This window comes from Somniosus microcephalus, chromosome 7 (assembly GCF_052327205.1).
Source record: "Somniosus microcephalus isolate GS21.2 chromosome 7, FLI_Smic_1.0, whole genome shotgun sequence".
Taxonomy (NCBI): Eukaryota; Metazoa; Chordata; class Chondrichthyes; order Squaliformes; family Somniosidae; genus Somniosus; species Somniosus microcephalus.
In genome coordinates this window covers 128285806-128304313 of record NC_140993.1, presented here as the reverse complement: position 1 = coordinate 128304313, position 18508 = coordinate 128285806, and the positions used below count along the sequence as shown (strand labels likewise).

The 18508-nt window shown below is 49.5% G+C and overlaps 1 protein-coding gene across 1 annotated transcript in view; it reads left to right on the top strand.

Annotated features, from left to right (window-relative positions):
- The window catches only part of LOC147114879 (delta-type opioid receptor-like), an 84053-nt gene extending 68718 nt beyond the window's left edge, over positions 1–15335 (top strand). The window contains exon 5 of the mRNA XM_085992926.1: positions 13330–15335. Within this exon, the coding sequence (XP_085849052.1) occupies positions 13330–13856 (527 nt within the window). The 3' untranslated portion in view covers positions 13857–15335. The remainder of the gene's footprint in view (positions 1–13329) is intronic.
- Positions 15336–18508: the final 3173 nt, after the last annotated feature.

Sequence of the window (18508 nt, the reverse complement as noted above, 5' to 3'; positions counted from 1 at the left end):
ACCCACGAGGATGGCTTCTCGGGGACAAAGGCTATCCTTTGTGCACCTGGCTGATGACCCCAATCCGTGCACCCAGCACCCCTGCTGAAGAGCGATACAATGACAGCCATCAAGCAACCAGGAACATCATTGAGCACACAATCGGCGTGTTCAAGCAATGGTTCCACTGTCTGGATCATTCCGGGGGAGCCCTACAGTACTCGCCTGAGCGAGTCTCCCATTTCGTTGTCGTGTGCTGCATGCTGCACAACCTGACTATCCGCAGGACTCAGCCACTGCCAGCAGGCATTGGAGGACCTCCAGAGGAGGAGGAGGACCAGGATGGGAGGGAGGCAGAAAGTGCAAGGGCCGTCCGTCGGCGGCTTATTGCAACTCGTTTCTAGGCCCCCTCTCAGGGAATGGCTTGTGCCAATGAAGGAAGATGAATGTAGCCGCTCCGCAAGCCCTCAGCCGATCAAGGCAACCAATACTTCCAAAAGCAAACATGGACAGTGCAATTAAAGAAAATGTTTTACTCTTACAACTCTGTGCCCTTCCCGCATGACAAACTAATTCAGAGAAACCCCCCAAACAAAAACACACCAGTCTCGGCCTTCATATAAAAAAGAAATACAACAGTGTCGGCCTTCATATAAAAAAGAAATACAACAGTCTCGGCCTGTTTATTAAAAACAAATACAACAATCTCGGCCTGTTTATAAAAAGCAACACAGTTGGCCAGACCTTCTACTTTTTCATCTGCGAGGGTGATCCGTCTCGCTTCCGGCCATGGCCCCTACCCGCCCTGCAGCTCCTCCTCAATGGGGCCCCAGTGGCTGCAGCAAGGCTGGGGGAAGGCTGCTGAGGGTTAGTTGGTGAGACAGCAGATGCCCTTGGGGGTTGGCCTGGACCAGCTCTGGGCCTGGAGGGCCCGGCTGCGGACTGCTCCAACTCAGCTTGGGCGGCAGCAGTCTGTCCTACGGGTGGTGGCAGCAGCAGTGGAGGAGTGACAGTGTTGGCTGCAGGAATGCTGCCAACCTGACAGAGCACAGGCACTCCCTGGTCGGCTGATTCACTGGCACTCGCACGGGCCAGCACTGCAGCATGCGCAGCAATCTGCTGAAGCACAGACTGCTGGGCTGCTGCGGCGCGGCGAGTGCCCCGGCGATGCCTGGCCGAGCCAGTGAGTGTGGCAGCAGTTAGTGCCCGTGTGGCCCTGGTCTGTGTCTGGATGACACCAGCCAGTGAATGCATGGCATGACTGACCACTTTGCTGGAGGCCGCCTGTGCTGCCGCGAAGTCCTGCAGACTCCTGGCCTGTGCTGCCCCGAATTCCTGCACACTCCTTGCCAGTGACTCTATGGAGTCAGGCATCATTGCCACTGCAGCCATGAGCTCAGTGTGCCTGCGCTCAGCCTGGGCGCCCATTTCCGCTAGGAGCCGCACCTCCTCTGCGCTCACTGGAGCAGGACTGGAGGCCACACTCTCCCTCTGGGGAGAAGGCCGCCGAGCTTTCCCACCCCTCCCACGTTGCTGCAGCCCGCTGGTCCCCGGAGCATCACTCTCCTCTGAAACTTCCCCCCTGCTCCCCTCCAGAGAAGACGTGTCCCCAGCATGGCCACGGGCTGCCTCGGCCGAGGGTGTCCCTGATCAGGCGGCTTCCTCTTCCTCCTCCTCTAGGTCTGAGTCCGACACAGTGCCAGCTTGAGGGGCCGCCTCCTCACCTGGCGAGTCACCATCTAAAAGCAGGGAGGCACAAGAGTTGCTTTAGAGTGAGGACATGACGGCAGCGAGGGAGGCATGAGTGCTGCTATGCACTAATTTGGTTCGATAGTGGCAAAGGATGCTGGCGTGAGGCGCAGGTGGAAAGAGAGAGGTCCAAAAGGTGTGGACCTTACCATTGGTGCCCAGAACAGGGTCGGCATCTCCAGTCACGACGGGGCCAATCAGCCGGCCTGCCATGATCTGCTCCACTCGCAGCTCTAGGTCGCTGAGATGCTTAATGTCAGGACGGCCTCCCCCGGTCTGGTGCTGCTGTCTCCGGTTGTGTGCCAGCTTGCCCTGCAAGAGAGAGGACGGGCTCTAAGTACAGTGTGAAGCCCTGATGTTGCCTGCACAGCCTCCCATGGTGGAATAACCCTGACAGTGTGAAGCCCTGATGTTGCCTGCACAGCCTCCCATGGTGGAATAGCCCTGACAGTGTATAAACTCCTGAATATGCAAGTGCTTTTCATGACAGTCCCATAGCTGCTGGATGAGGGCTGGGCAGCTGGGCTTTCACGTCCCTTTGGCCATCAACTGAGGAGCACATGCAGGGATGAGGAGGATACTGGAAAGGATACTCACCCTGGCAACCCGAGTGAGGTCGTTGAATTTTTTACGGCATTGGAGGGGAGTCCTGGCAACCACGCTGTTGGAGGTGACACTGTTTGCCACCTCCAGGCTTTCCGATATTCGGAGGGCAGCGGCCTCCTGCCACCTTCAGGGAACAGAACATGGCGCCTGCGCTGAACTGCGCCAACCAGCACCCTCAGGTCACCCTCGCTGAAGCGCTGCGCTCTCTCCCTTGGCTTCTCCATTCTCCTGGCCGTGGAGCAGTTGAATTAGCACTGTTCAGGCCTTCCCTCAGGGCTGCAGTGTGCAGGGCGTGGCAGCCAAACAATTCCACCCTCCCCCTTTAAGTGCTGACCGGCGACTGACTGCCTTCAGTCAATAACTCGCCGCACCTGCGCTGCGCCCGCCTTCGGTGTTTGCACCCCGGATTGCTGACTTAGCGCCTAATGATAGTCGTGCATCGCCTGCTTTAGCGCAGCAGTAACCTCTTGGGGTGATGCAACTGAATATCGGCGAAGGTGGCACTGATGATGTAGAATCTGTATGGGTAGAGCGGAGAAATACCAAGGGACAGAAAACGTTAGTGGGAGCTGTATACAGACCCCCAAACAGTAATGCGGAGGTTGGGGATGGCATTAAACGGGAAATTAGAGACGTGTGCAATAAGGGCACAGCAGTTATCATGGGTGACTTTAATCTACATGTAGATTGGGCTAACCAAATTAGTAACAATACTGTGGAGGAGGAATTCCTGGAGTGTATACAGGATGGTTTCCTGGACCAATATGTTGAGGAACCAACTAGAGATCAGGCCATCTTAGACTGGGTATTATGTAATGAGAAAGGAATAATTAGCAATCTTGTTGTGCGAGGCCACTTGGGGCGGAGCGATCATAATATGATAGAATTCTTCATTAAGATGGAGAGTGAAGTATTTGACTCAGAGACTAGGGTCCTGAATTTAAATAAAGGTAACTACGATGGTATGAGGCGCGAGTTGGGTAGGATTGATTGGGGAATGTTACTCAAAGGGTTGACGGTGGATAGGCAATGGCAAACATTTAAAGTTTGCATGGATGAACTACAGAATTTGGTCATCCCTGTTTGGCATAACAATAAAACAGAAAAGGTAAATCAACCATGGCTAACGGGAAATTAGGGATAGCACAAGATCCAAGGAGAGGACATATAGGCCTAGAAATTCAGTATAGCCACTTTTGGGGCAGTAAAGTCGGGCGGCCGCTGAAGTTTGCGCCCGGCGCAAAGTCGAGGCCACTTCGCCAATATTCAGTAGCATCGCCCTAAGAGGTTGCTGCAGCGCTAAAACTGGCGATGCACGACTATCTTTAGGCGCTAAGCCGGCGGTGCTGAGCTATACCGCCGAGGCCGGGCGCAGCGCAGGTGCGGTGATTTCTTCATTGACGGCAGACACGCTGGCGCCGGCCATCTCTTAAAGGGGGAAGCGTCGATTTGTTTGGCTGCCACGCCCTGGACACTGCAGCCCTCCACCTAGGCCTGAGCACTGCTGCTGCAACTCTTTACCGCCCAGGACGATGCAGAAGGCCCGGGAGAGAGCGCTGCGCTTTAGCGAAGGTGACCTGAGGCTGCTGGTTAGCGCAGTGGAGCGAAGACGCCATGTTTTGTTCCCTGACAGTGGCAAGAAGCCGGTGCCTAGCGTCTACCGCAAAGCCTGGAGGGAGGTCTCCAACAGGGTGACATCCAACAGTGTGGTTGCCAGGAATCCTGTACAATGCAGGAAAAAGTTCAACGACCTCACTCGGATTGTCAGGGTGAGTACCCTTTCCAGTGTCCTCCTCATCCTTGCATGTGCACCTCACATTATGGACAAAGGGACCTGAAAGCCCTAATGGCCAGCCCTCATCCAGCAGCTATGGGACTGGCATGAGCATCAATTGCACATTCTGCACTTTACACACTGGCCAAGCTATTCGACCATGGGAGGCAGTGCAGACAAGATCAGGGCTACACACTGGCCAAGCTATTCGACCATGGGAGGCAGTGCAGATAAGATCAGGGCTACACAATGGCCAAGCTATTCCACCGTGGGAGGCAGTGCAGACAAGATCAGGGCTACACACCGTACTTAGAGGCCGTCCTTTCTCTTACAGGCCAAGCTGGCTAACAACAGGCGTAGCCAGATTGGGACCGGTGGAGGCCGACCTCAGCACCAGGAGCTCATCGACCTAGACCAGCGCGTGGAGCGCATTATGAGAGTCCGTCTGATTGGCCCCGTTGCCACTGGAGATGCCGACCCTGTTCTGGGCACCAATGGTAAGGACATCACCTTTTGGACCTCTCTCGTTCCACTTGCGCATCAGATCAACATCCTTTGCCACTGTCCGACCAATGCGGTGAATGGCACCACTCATGCCTCCCTCGCTGACGCCCTGTCCTCACTCTAAAGCTACTCTTGTGCCTTCCTGCTTTCAGATGGTGAATCGCCAGGTGAGGAGGCGGGCCCAGAAGCTGCCAGTGACAGCCCCTCGGAAGAGGAGGAGGAGGAGGAGGAGGAAGAGGTAGCCGGCCCATCAGTGGCACCCTCTGCCGCAGCAGCCCATGGCGATGTAGGGGACATGTCTTCCCTGGAGGGGAGCCTGGGGGAAGGGTCGCAGGAGAGTGAAGTTCCTGGCCCCAGCGGCCTGCAGCAACGCGGGAGGGGTGGGGAAGCTCGGCGGCCTTCTCCCCAGAGGGTGAGTGCGGCCTCCAGTCCTGCGATGGTCAGCGCAGAGGAGGTGCGCCTCCTAGAGGAAATGGCCGTCGACTCGGAGTGCAGGCACATGGAGCTCATGGGGGTAGTGGCACGGATGCCTGACTCCATACAGTCACTGGCTCGGAGTGTGGAGGAATTCGGGGCAGCACAGGCCAGGAGTCTGCAGGAATTCGGGGCAGCACAGTCGGCGAGTACCCAAGTGCTCTCTCGTGCCGTCCAGTCACTGGCTGGGAGTGTGGAGGAATTCGGGGCAGCACAGTCGGCGAGTACCCAAGTGCTCACTCGTGCCGTCCAGTCACTGGCTGGTCTTATGCGGTCACAGACCAGGGCAACACGGGCACTAACTGGTGCCACACTGGCTGCATCAGCCAGGCATCGCCAGGGCACCCGCCGCGCTGCAGCAGCCCAGCGGGCTGTCCTTCAGCAGTTTGCTGCGCATGCTGCAGTGCTGGCCCGGGCGACTGCCACTGTCTCAGGCGACCAGCGAGCACCTGCCATCAGCCAGCTTGCCCCCATTCCTGCAGCCGACACTGCCACTCCACCAGTGCAGCTGCCACCAGCTGCTGGATACACTGATGCCGCCCAGCCACAGCTGCAGCAGTCACCAGCCGGCCCCTCGAGGGCCAGAGCTCGTGCAGGCCGACCCCCAAGGGCATCTGCCGTCTCGCCATGTGCCCCTCAGGAGCCTTCCCCCAGCCTTGCTGCAGCCACTGGGCTCCAATTGAGGAGGAGCAGCAGGGCGGGCAGGGGCCGCACAAGTATGCGCAAGGCATCGCCCTCGCGGGACAAAAAGTAGAAGGTGTGGGCAAATGTGTTGTTTTTACGAAGGCCGAGGATGTTGCGTTTGTTTTTATGAAGGCCGAGGATGTTGTGTTTGTTTTTATGAAGGCCGAGGATGACGGTCATTTTTGTTTCACTGTTTTGTTAATCCTCTCCAGGTTGTGGGAGCGAGTTATGTGTCTGACTGTTTTTGGTTTTTTTTTTCTGTTTTTGTTTTTCATGTGGGCACAGAGTTTGTGGAATAAACAATTTTCTTTAATCAGATTGTCCATGTTTGAACTTTGAAGTTTTTGTTGCCTTGACCGGCTGAGGGCTTGCGGAGCGGCTGCATTCATGTTCTTTCATTGGCACAAGCCATTCCCTGAGAGGGGGCCTAGAACCTACATTCAATAAGCCGCCGACGGGCGGCCCTTGGACCTTTGTGCCTCCCTCCTGTGCTGGTCCTGCTCCTCCTGCTCCTCCTCCTGAGGTGGTGCTCCAATTTGTGGTGGCAATGCCTGAGTCCTGCAGATAGCCAGGTTGTGCAGCATGCAGCAAACGACCACGAAATGGGAGACTCGCTCCGGAGCATACTGCAGGGCTCCGCCGGAACGATCCAGGCAGCGGAACCGTTGCTTCAGGACGCCGATTGTTTGTTCGATGATGTTCCTGGTCGCTTGATGGCTCTCGTTGTATGCCTCTTCAGCAGGGGTCCTGGGCGCGCGGAGTGGGGTCATCAGCCAGGTACACAAAGGATAGCCTTTGTCCCCGATAAGCCATCCTCGTGGGTGAGGCTGTGCCTGGAACATGCCAGCCACAGTAGTCTGTCGCAGGATGAAGGCATCGTGGCTGCTGCCTGGAAAGCGGGCATTGACAGCTAGGATGAGCTGCCTGTGGTCACACACCAGCTGCACGTTCAGCGAATGGTACCCCTTCCGGTTGCGGTATTCCTCGGCATTCTCCAGAGGTGCCCGCAAAGCCACATGCGTGCAGTCAATGGCGCCCTGCACCATGGGGAAGCCTGCTATTCTTCCAAATCCCATTGCACGCTGTTGCTGCTTGTCCAGGGTCATGGGGAAGGAGATGAACTGACGTCTCCTTCTGAAAAGGGCATTGGTCACCTGGCGGATGCAGCAATGCACGGCGAACTGGGAGATGTTAGCAATGTCCCCAGCAGTGGATTGGAAGGAGCCGGTGGCATAGAAGTTGAGAGCCACCGTCACCTTCACTGCCACCGACAGAGACGTCCTGCACCTCAGCTGTGGCTGCAGATCTCTCCGAAGCAGCTGGCAGATCTCTGTGACCACCTCCCTTCGGAATCGCAGCCTCCTAACACACTGGTCGTCAGACATGTTGAGATAGGAGAACTGCTGGCGGTAGACCCTGGGTGGGTAAGGCCTCCCTTGGCGACGCCTGTTGCCCCCTCTCCGTCTAGCCAGGGCTCGCACTCTCTCACGGCGTCTGTGAGCCCTTTGGATGTAATTGTGAAAGCCAGCGTTGACACCCATTGCAGCCCCCATAATATGCTGGCAAACAATGAGATATGAATGAAGGCAAAGACAATTGCAAAGCTGTGGCCTGAAGCCAGAAGTACCTGTCCTAGTGTTGGGCCAAAGCAGTAAACTCTCTACCTTGGTCTCTCTCCAAAGATCTGTTTCACAAGAATGAGTGCTGCAAAATGGCAGCCTTTTATAGTGCAGGTGAAGTGCCCTTTAATTTGCGCTCCCCGCGGCCCGCATCGGCTGAGCACCGTTCCACTCAACAGTCGCTAGGGACGCCAGGCGCGCAATGGGCCGGCGCAACTGAAGTTCCGGTTGGGGGCGCACAAAGGGCGTTGCACGAGGAAATGACGTCATGATCTGCGCGCGCAGCTGAGCGCGCGCAAAGACTTTGCGCCGGCGCAAAATGTCTACTGAAGTTGGGGCGAGGCGCAGATCGCGCTGCGCCCGGGCGCTAAGCGCCTAGCGCTCGACATCTACTCCTCCTAAGGCGCTAACGGCTGGCACAACCAACTGAATTTCTAGCCCATAAATTGGCCAGAAAAAGCAGGAAACCTGAGGATTGGGAGCAGATTAGGATTCAACAAAGGAGGACAAAGGGATTAATTAAGAGGGGGGGAATAGAGTATGAGAGTAAGCTTGCAGGAAACATAAAAACTGACTGTAAAAGCTTCTATAGATATGTGAAAAGAAAAAGATTGGTGAAGTCAAGCATAGGTCCCTTGCAGTCAGAATCAGGGGAATTTATAATGGGGAACAAAGAAATGGCATTCCAATTAAATACATACATTGGTTCTGTCGTCACAAAGGAGGACACAAATAACCTCCCAGAGATGTTGGGGAACATAGGGTCTAATGAGAGGGAGGAACTGAAAGAAATCAGTATTTGTAGGGAAATGGTGTTCGAGAAATTGACGGGATTGAAGGCCGATAAATCCCCAGGGCCTGATAATCTACATCCTAGGGTACTTAAGGAAGTGGCCCTAGAAATAGTAGATGCATTGCTGGTCATCTTCCAAAATTCTATAGACTCTGGAACAGTTCCCATGGATTGGAGGATAATGCTACCCCACTATTCAAAAAAGGTGGTAGAGAGAAAACAGGGAATTATAGACCGGTAAGCCTGACATCGGTAGTTGGGAAAATGCTAGAGTCCATTATAAAAGATGTAATAGCAGAGCACTTAGAAAACAGTGACAGGATCGGACAAAGTCAACATGGATTTACAAAAGGTAAATCGTGCTTGACTAATCTACTGGAATTTTTTGAGGATGTAACTGGTAAAATAGATACGGGAGAACCAGTGGATATGGTGTATTTGGACTTTCAGAAGGCTTTCGATAAGGTCCCGCATAAGAGATTAGCGTGTAAAGTTAAGGCACATGGGATTGGGGGCAAGGTACTGATTTGGATAGAGAACTGGTTGGCAGACAGGAAGCAAAGAGTTGGAATAAATGGGTCTTTTTCCGAGTGGCGGGCAGTGACTAGTGGGGTACCGCAGGGATCGGTCCTAGGACCCCAGATATTGACAATATATATTAATGATCTAGACGAGGGAACTAGATGTAATATCGCCAAGTTTGCAGACGACACAAAGCTCGATGGGCGTGTGGGCTGTGAGGAGGATGCCGAGAAACTCCAGTATGATTTGGACAGGTTGGGTGATTGGGCAGATGCATGGTAGATGCAGTATAATGTGGATAAATGTGAGGTTATCCACTTTGGTGGCAAAAACAGGAAGGCAGATTATTATCTGAACGGCAATAGATTGGGAGAAGGGGAAGTGCAACGAGACCTGGGTATCCTTCTGCACCAGTCGCTGAAGGTAAGCATGCAGGTGCAGCAGGCGGTTAAGAAGGCAAATGGCATGTTGGCCTTCGCAGCGAGAGGGTTCGAGTACAGGAACAAGGATGTCTTGCTGCAGTTGTACAGGGCCTTGGTGAGACCACATCTTGAGTATTGTATGCAGTTTTGGTCGCCTTATTTGAGGAAGGATGTTCTTGCCATGGAGGGAGTGCAGCGAAGATTCACCAGATTGATACCTGGGATGGCAGGAATGACATATGAGGAGAGATTGGGTCGATTGGGCTTATACTCGCTGAAGTTTAGAAGAATGAGAGGGGATCTCATTGAAACTTATAAAATTCTAACAGGACTAGACAGACTTGATGCAGGAAGGATGTTCCCGATGGCCGGGGAGTCCAGAACCAGGGGTCACAGTCTAAAGATAAGGGGTAAGCCATTTAGGACAGAGATGAGGAGGAATTTCTTCACCCAAAAAGTGGTGAACCTGTGGAATTCTCTACCACAGAAGACAGTTGAGGCCAATTCATTAAATATATTCAATAAGGAGTTAGGTATATTTCTTAAGGCTAAAGGGATCAAGGGATAGGGGCAGAAGGCAGGGACAGGGTACTGAATTTTGATGGTCAGCCATGATCTCATTGAATGGCGGAGCAGGCTCGAGGGGCCGAATGGCCTACTCCTGCTCCTATCTGCTATCTTTCTATGTTTAACGTAGTAAACCATCCCAAGGTGCTTCACAGGAGCGTTATCAAACAACATTTGACACCGAACCATTTAAGGTGATATTAGGAAACGTGGCCAAAAGCTTTATCGAAGAGGTAGGTGTTAAGGAGCGTCTTAAAGGAGGAGAGAGTGACAGAGAAGCAGAAAGGTTTAAGGAGGAAAATCCAGAGCTTAAAACCTAGACAGCTGAAGGCACAACTGTCAATGGTGGTGGAATTAAAATGGGGGATGCACAATGTGCCACAATTGGAGGAGTGCAGAGCTCATAGAATGATACAGCACGGAAGAAGGCCATTTGGCCCATCGTGACTGTGCTGGCTCTTTGTTAGAGCTGTCCAATTAATCCCACTCCTCTGCTCTTTCCCCGTAGCCCTGCAAATTGTTTCCCTACAAGCATTTATTCAATTAACTTTTGAATGTTTCTATTGAATCTGGTTCCACCACTATTTTAGGCAGTACATTCCAGGTCACAATGACTCGCTGTGTAAATAAATGTTTCCTCATGTCACCTCTGGTTCTTTTGCCTTGTCACCTCTGGTTCTTTTGCCTTGTCACCTCTGGTTCTTTTGCCATGTCACCTCTGGTTCTTTTGTCAATCACCTTAAATCTGTGTCCTCTGGTTTCTGACCCGCCTGCCACTGGAAACAGTTTCTCCTAATTTACTCTATCAAAACCATTCATGATTTTGACCGCCTCTATCAAATCTCCTTTTAACCTTCTCTGCTCTAAGAAGAACAACCCCAGTTTCTCCAGTTCCAGGAGGGTTGTAGAGCTGGAGGAGGTTACAGAGATAGGGCGAGGCAAGGCCATGGAGGAATTTGAATACAAGGATGAGAATTTTAAATTCGAGGCATTACTGGAGCAGGAGCCAATGTAGGTCAGTGACCACAAGGGTGATGAGTGAATGGGACTTGCTGTGAATTAGGGTACGGGCAGCGGAGTTTTGGATGAACTGAAGTTTATGGAGGGTGGAAGATGGGAGGCCGGCCAGAAGAGCATTGGAATAATCGAGTCTGGAGGTAACCAAAGCATGGATGAGGGTTTCAGCCTCAGATGGGCTGAGGCAGGAGCGGGGACAGGCAATATTACGGAGGTGGAAGCTGGTGGTCTTGGTGATGGAGAGGATATATGGGCAGATGCTCAGCTCAGGTTAAATAGGACGCTGAGGTTCAGCCTCAGACATTGGCCAGGGAGGGGGATGGAATTGGTGGCTAGGGAACTGAGTTTGTTGCGGGGGTGGAAGACAATGGCTTCAGTCCTTTTCAATATGTAATTGGAGGAAACTTCCAATACTGGATGCTGGACAATCAGTGAGACAAATCTGCGGCAGTGGAGGGATCGAGAGAGGTGGTGGTGAGGTAGAGCTGGGTGTCATTAACGTACATGTGGAATCTGAAATTATGTTTTCTGATGATGTCGCTGAGGGGCAGCATGTAGATGGGAAATAGGAACTTCTCTTGGAATGCTTGCTCAGTAATAGATTGAGTTAACATCTCTGAATATCTGATTTCAAAAATTTCCCCTTGACATCAGATATTCAGAGATGTTAACTCAATCTATTACTCAAGCACATAATTGCAGTCAAAAATAAAACCAGAACTAGCCTAATTGCATGACAACCTGTTACAAGTATAGCACTTGCTCACTTCAGAGCAGATGAGCAGACATCATTTTGCTGCAGTTTTTGTGCCTTCATCCCCATAACACCTTGCAGCATTGATGGTCATTAAACAACAACAACTTGTATTTATATAGTGCCTTTAATGTAGTAAAATGTCCCAAGGTGCTTAACAGGAGTATTAAGACAAAAAATTTAACACCGAGCCACATAAGGAGAAATTAGGGCAGGTGACCAAAAGCTTGGTCAAAGAGGTAGGTTTTAAAGAGTGTCTTAAAGGAGGAATGAGAGGTAGCGAGGCGGTTTTATAGCATCCTTCTTTCCTATCGTGTTCAGCATTGCTCTTTGCCCTTTAAAACTGATTTTCTGAGGAAATTGCAGCATGCAGAATCAATAATTTCCAGTCTAAGCTGTAATGCTCAATGCCTCAACTCATAGGAGGGAATGTAAAATATACAGCTATAATTGATTTAAGCAAGTGTTTTATCTATCTTTGTCTAGATTGGTTAAATGTCATAGACCCTTAATGCTCATGTTAATCTGTAGCACTGTAATAGTTAGATTCGATAAGTAGCATGAGCTTAGAAATTGTGCTGTGTGATATTGCTGTATGAACACTTAAGGAGTAATTTTACAAAATTGCATTCCCTTTACAGAGCCTCGTCCAACAGTGTTGCTATTGGGAATTTGGGCACACGCTCCCCACCATCTAATTAATGCTCCAAAATAAATTACTAAAGCATATGTTTTCATCTACCAATTTTAATGAAAATATAGATGATGGATACAAAGTGGAAAACAGTGCTTTATACTCACATCTATACTTTCTCTTGATTAGTGAACAGAGGAAGACATACTCCTAAATCACTTGCTGGTAGAGGTAAACATAAAAATGAGAACTAAATTAATTACTTGGAGAGGTAAACAGAAAATCAAGGACTATTTTTACTCCTTGTCAAAATATAAAACTTATGAGTCACCCTTTTAGTGAGAATAACAGAGAGATCATAAACAGCTAGAATTGGACACCTGTGATTTTACAGGCACTGGCCTTTATGGATAAGAGTATTCTAGTGTTCCCTTGGCAACAGGAACTGAAACACAATATTTTGAAATTAACTCATTGGTAAACCATAGGTAGGTAGCACAATTTCAATATATATCAGTTGCAACTTATCAACAACTGTCAATCAGTCTATTTGAAAAAATCTAAGTAGGAGAAAGACACCAGAACCAGTTTTCACTTTGTCACCATTTAGTACTTCATAGAGAATTATATAATATTTCTGGAGGTAATTTTCTAAATATGTCCGCTTTACACCTGCTCACCAGAAATACACTGAAGCTGATCTTCAGCTGACTTTCTGCATGCCAATTGGTCTCCAAATCACCTTCACCTGGTTACAAGTTGCGGCAATTGAATTTGACACAAAAAGCTGAAGGCCAAGCAGAATTACTATATATTTTTTTGCATAGTCAATTACCAAGCCTATCTTATGGAACCAGGTCTCTGCTACATACCATTAAACACACATCAGTTCAGTGGTTTTTTTTAATTGAAGGTTTTACTATAATTCAGCACAATACATAAAGAGACTGCTAAAATGGTTATACTGTCTTCTTGTAGGATCTGTACTATTTTCCTATTAATATTCCAGCTTGTTAATTAGAACAAGGTTAATTGGGCATTCAATTACATGGATAATATGTTTGGTACAGCTTGATTCCACTGAATTCCCAGTATAACTATTTATATTTGACTGAAGATAATCTGAAAAAAAAATAAAACGATACCAATCTCAGTTAACAAGGTTCAGCTGTAATAGGTTTGATTGTAGATTTCATCATAACCGCTGATTTTTGTTTTTCTTATTCAACAGGTATCGTTGAATGTGCATTGCAGTTCCCACATCCCTACTGGTACTGGGACACTGTGCTGAAAATCTGTGTTTTTGTCTTTGCCTTTGTCATACCAGTTCTCATCATCTCTGTATGTTACAGCTTGATGATCTTGCGTTTGAAGAGTGTGAGACTACTGTCTGGCTCCAGAGAGAAAGACAGAAACTTACGCCGAATCACACGGATGGTCCTCATTGTTGTAGCAGTTTTTATCATCTGTTGGACTCCCATTCACATTTTTGTATTAGTCAAAGCTTTAGTAAATGTCCCAGAAACCACAGCATTATCAGCCTGCTATTATTTCTCGGTAGCTCTTGGATATACCAACAGCAGCCTTAACCCCATCCTCTATGCTTTTCTAGATGAAAATTTTAAAAGGTGCTTCAAAGATTTTTGCTGTTCCTCGGGGTTGAGGCTGGAGTTGCAGACCAGCAACAGAGTAAGGAATACCACACAGAATGCTACATTGTTTCGCAATAGCATAGGGAATGCAAACCGGCAGGTATGACTAACAGTGGAAATGTCATCTTTCTCGCCACAAGCGAGAGATGACGTTCAGGATTTAGGTCTGACTCAAATTACTTCTGCAGTTTAATTCTTATTCTGCTGACCAAGAAAATGAGGTCTATTTAGCATTATAACAAATGCAGTGACTTGGTTTGCCTGTGCTCATCAATAAGAGATCAGTATGCATGGGAAAGTGAGTTTCATTTTAATATTCTTATCTTCAGCACGAAAAAGCAGATGCTTGTCATATTAGCATCTAAACTGGATAATTGGCATTGATTCTGAAACAGTGCTGTACTTACAATCCCATTTCATTGGCAAATGGAGCATGTCAAATTAACGTGGCAGGCATATCACAGAGACTGTGCTGCAATGGATATATTTGGAGTCTTTGCTTATATGATTCCAATGTTTTTTTCAAAAAATGCTTTCATTGCATATTAGCAACAAACAACTGACATTTTGTAATTTAATACAAATACAAATCTTAAATGAGAACCTTGAGTCAGATTAAAAGAAGAAACCGTCTGTGGTCAATCATACACAAAAGCATACATGTCATGAAATGTGTTGTTACTAATATATCAGTGGAGATACATTAAACATATTGCGCATTTCCAGTATATAAAAAAAACACAAATTGAATGTATTAAGTTCCAAAAGCAGTGAGTGGAATGCCATTTTAGAAAAATAGCTCTATTTGCAAACCAAGAGCCAAATGCTTTCTCTTGTAAAAAAATTCTTGCATTCTTGCATAAGGTTTAAGACCAAAAGTCTTTGATCATTGGCCACAATTTGGATGTAGCAATGCATTTAATGAACAAATGGCTCAACCATGGAGGAAATGTCAATGTCTGTGTACTAGAACTGAGATTCAGATAACAAAGCGGGCTTTGGAAAAGGCAATCCAGTCTGGATCAACAAAACAAAATCTCTTATTTTGTAAAATAACATGCAACAGAAAGGGTTAAACAAAATGGACAGAAATCTTACTCGGACCAATTTTACAAATGTGCACTCATGGCCAGGAACCTCACTCACCTGCCAGGAGGAAAATCACAATTTTCTGTCCACTATGTAAAATAGAATCTTTGTCTCACTCTCTGTTACAACTTTCTGTTTTTAACCCAAGGTGTATTCAGAAGTGACTGTGAATTAAAAAGCTTAGAAAAATGTTAAGTATGTTATCTTTGCTATTAATATATTGTAACATTTTCATATATTCAAATATTTCTCACTTAATTGAAGTAAAAGAATCAACTTGTATATAATGTGACTGGCAATGTTCTTGCTGTTTATCAGTGCTCAGAATTGTGGATGTGCTTTATTTAAATCTGTTCGATTTCTTTTTCTCTGGTGTTGCCAACTGTTGGCTATTTTCTGATGTCAGAACATATTTGCAGGTACTTTTATAGCCATGAAATAATTTATGATTTGGATCGTGTTTGTGAAATTGTTATTAAATAAAAATGAGAGTTCTAAATAATTGTAGCTTTTCCCTGGAATACATAATTTTGAGACTTATTTTGGAGCAGCATTAAAGCAAAGAGAATCATGCAGAATGCTTTTTTTAAACCACAAAAAAGCCAGAGTTTTCTGAACAGTCAGGATTGTAAAGTCTCCAAAGATCCCCATTCTCAGTGTAAATTTACTTGGAAAAAAAAATAAATCATACAGTTTTCATAAATTCTTTGCAACTAATCACATTACTGAGGAGTTCCACTGATAAAAGCCAAATAGTATGTTTGCTTTCCTTCACCTCAGTTAATTCACCAAACCCCCCTCACACAAGTGGAACAAATGGTGCACCAGATTGTCTTCTCATTCCCCAAAGTTTCAGTCCTGTGGCCACCCAGAGCAGGACTAATATTGTGTATGCCTATAACTACTGTTTAAAGCAATTTTGTTTATATGATTGCCAGAATTCATTTTAAACTAGTGTTGTATCCATTTGCATAACATTAACACTATAAATAAATTAAAATTATTTAGTGTATTCCAAGAATATGATAAATTAAGAAGTGCTTTGACACAGTTTCCAGGGTTGTCTAATGGTCTGGACCTGGCATTTCACCACCAGAATGTGGATTACAGTCGATTTGCTTCCTGGTGATAAAATTTAATGTATCAAAAGCTCCTGCAATGGCCAAACGTGTGGTGCGGTATTGAATCTTACAGACCAGAAAGGTCTCCAATTTGATTCTTGATCTGATCCTTGGTCTGTGCAAAATTAACTGATCTTAACTAGGGTGGTGCTGATGGAAGTGATATAGCACCCTCAGGAGGTCGGGTGGGCAGAGGATGGGAAGTGATATAGCACCCTCAGGAGGTCGGGTGGGCAGAGGATGGGAAGTGATATAGCACCCTCAGGAGGTCGGGTGGGTAGGGGATGGGAAGTGATATAGCACCCTCAGGCGATCGGGAGGGCAGAGGATGGGAAGTGATATAGCACCCTCAGGAGATCGGGTGGGCAGGGGGTGGGAATTGATATAGCACCCTCAGGAGGTCGGGTGGGCAGAGGATGGGAAGTGATATAGCACCCTCAGGAGGTCGGGTAGGCAGAGGATGGGAAGTGATATAGCACCCTCAGGAGGTCGGGTAGGCAGAGGATGGGAAGTGATATAGCACCCTCAGGAGGTCGGGTGGGCAGGGGATGGGAAGTGATATAGCACCCTCAGGAGGCCGGGTGGGCAGAGGATGGGAAGTGATATAGCACCCTCAGGAGGTCGGGTAGGCAGAGGATGGGAAGTGATATAGCACCCTCAGGAGGTCAGGTTGGCAGGGGATGGGAAGTGATATAGCACCCTCAGGAGGTCAGGTTGGCAGGGGATGGGAAGTGATATAGCACCCTCAGGAGGTCGGGTGGGCAGGGGATGGGAAGCGATATAGCACCCTCAGGAGGTCGGGTGGGCAGGGGGTGGGAAGCGATATAGCACCCTCAGGAGGTCGGGTGGGCAGAGGATGGGAAGTGATATAGCACCCTCAGGAGGTCGGGTGGGCAGGGGATGGGAAGCGATATAGCACCCTCAGGAGGTCGGGTGGGCAGAGGATGGGAAGTGATATAGCACCCTCAGGAGGTCGGGTGGGCAGGGGGTGGGAAGTGATATAGCACCCTCAGGAGGTCGGGTGGGCAGGGGATGGGAAGCGATATAGCACCCTCAGGAGGTCGGGTGGGCAGAGGATGGGAAGTGATATAGCACCCTCAGGAGGTCGGGTAGGCAGAGGATGGGAAGTGATATAGCACCCCCAGGAGGTCGGGTGGGCAGGGTGTGGGAAGTGATATAGCACCCTCAGGAGGTTGGGTGGGCAGGGGATGGGAAGTGATATAGCACCCCCAGAAGGTCGGGTGGGCAGGGTGTGGGAAGTGATATAGCACCCTCAGGAGGTCGGGTGGGCAGGGGATGGGAAGTGATATAGCACCCTCAGGAGGTCGGGTGGGCAGGGTGTGGGAAGTGATATAGCACCCTCAGGAGGTCAGGTTGGCAGGGGATGGGAAGCGATATAGCACCCTCAGGAGGTCGGGTGGGCAGGGGGTGGGAAGTGATATAGCACCCTCAGGAGGTCAGGTAGGCAGAGGATGGGAAGTGATATAGCACCCTCAGGAGGTCGGGTGGGCAGGGGATGGGAAGTGATATAGCACCCCCAGGAGGTCGGGTAGGCAGATGATGGGAAGTGATATAGCACCCTCAGGAGGTCGGGTGGGCAGAGGATGGGAAGTGATATAGCACCCTCAGGAGGTCGGGTGGGCAGGGGATGGGAAGTGATATAGCACCCCCAGGAGGTCGGGTGGGCAGGGTGTGGGAAGTGACATAGCACCCTCAGGAGGTTGGGTGGGCAGGGGATGGGAAGTGATATAGCACCCCCAGGAGGTCGGGTGGGCAGGGTGTGGGAAGTGATATAGCACCCTCAGGAGGTCGGGTGGGCAGGGGATGGGAAGTGATATAGCACCCCCAGGAGGTCGGGTGGGCAGGGTGTGGGAAGTGATATAGCACCCTCAGGAGGTTGGGTGGGCAGGGGATGGGAAGTGATATAGCACCCTCAGGAGGTCGGGTTGGCAGGGGATGGGAAGTGATATAGCACCCCCAGGAGGTCGGGTGGGCGGGGTGTGGGAAGTGATATAGCACCCTCAGGAGGTCAGGTTGGCAGGGGATGGGAAGCGATATAGTACCCTCAGGAGGTCAGGTGGGCAGGGTGTGGGAAGTGATATAGCACCCTCAGGAGGTCGGGTAGGCAGAGGATGGGAAGTGATATTGCACCCCCAGGAGGTCGGGTGGGCAGGGTGTGGGAAGTGATATAGCACCCTCAGTAGGTCGGGTAGGCAGAGGATGGGAAGTGATATAGCACCCCCAGGAGGTTGGGTGGGCAGGGGATGGGAAGTGATATAGCACCCTCAGGAGGTCAGGTGGGCAGGGGATGGGAAGTGATATAGCACCCTCAGGAGGTCGGGTGGGCAGGGGATGGGAAGCGATATAGCACCCTCAGGAGGTCGGGTGGGCAGAGGATGGGAAGTGATATAGCACCCCCAGGAGGTCGGGTGGGCAGGGTGTGGGAAGTGATATAGCACCCTCAGGAGGTCGGGTGGGCAGAGGATGGGAATTGATATAGCACCCTCAGGAGGTTGGGTAGGCAGAGGATGGGAAGTGATATAGCACC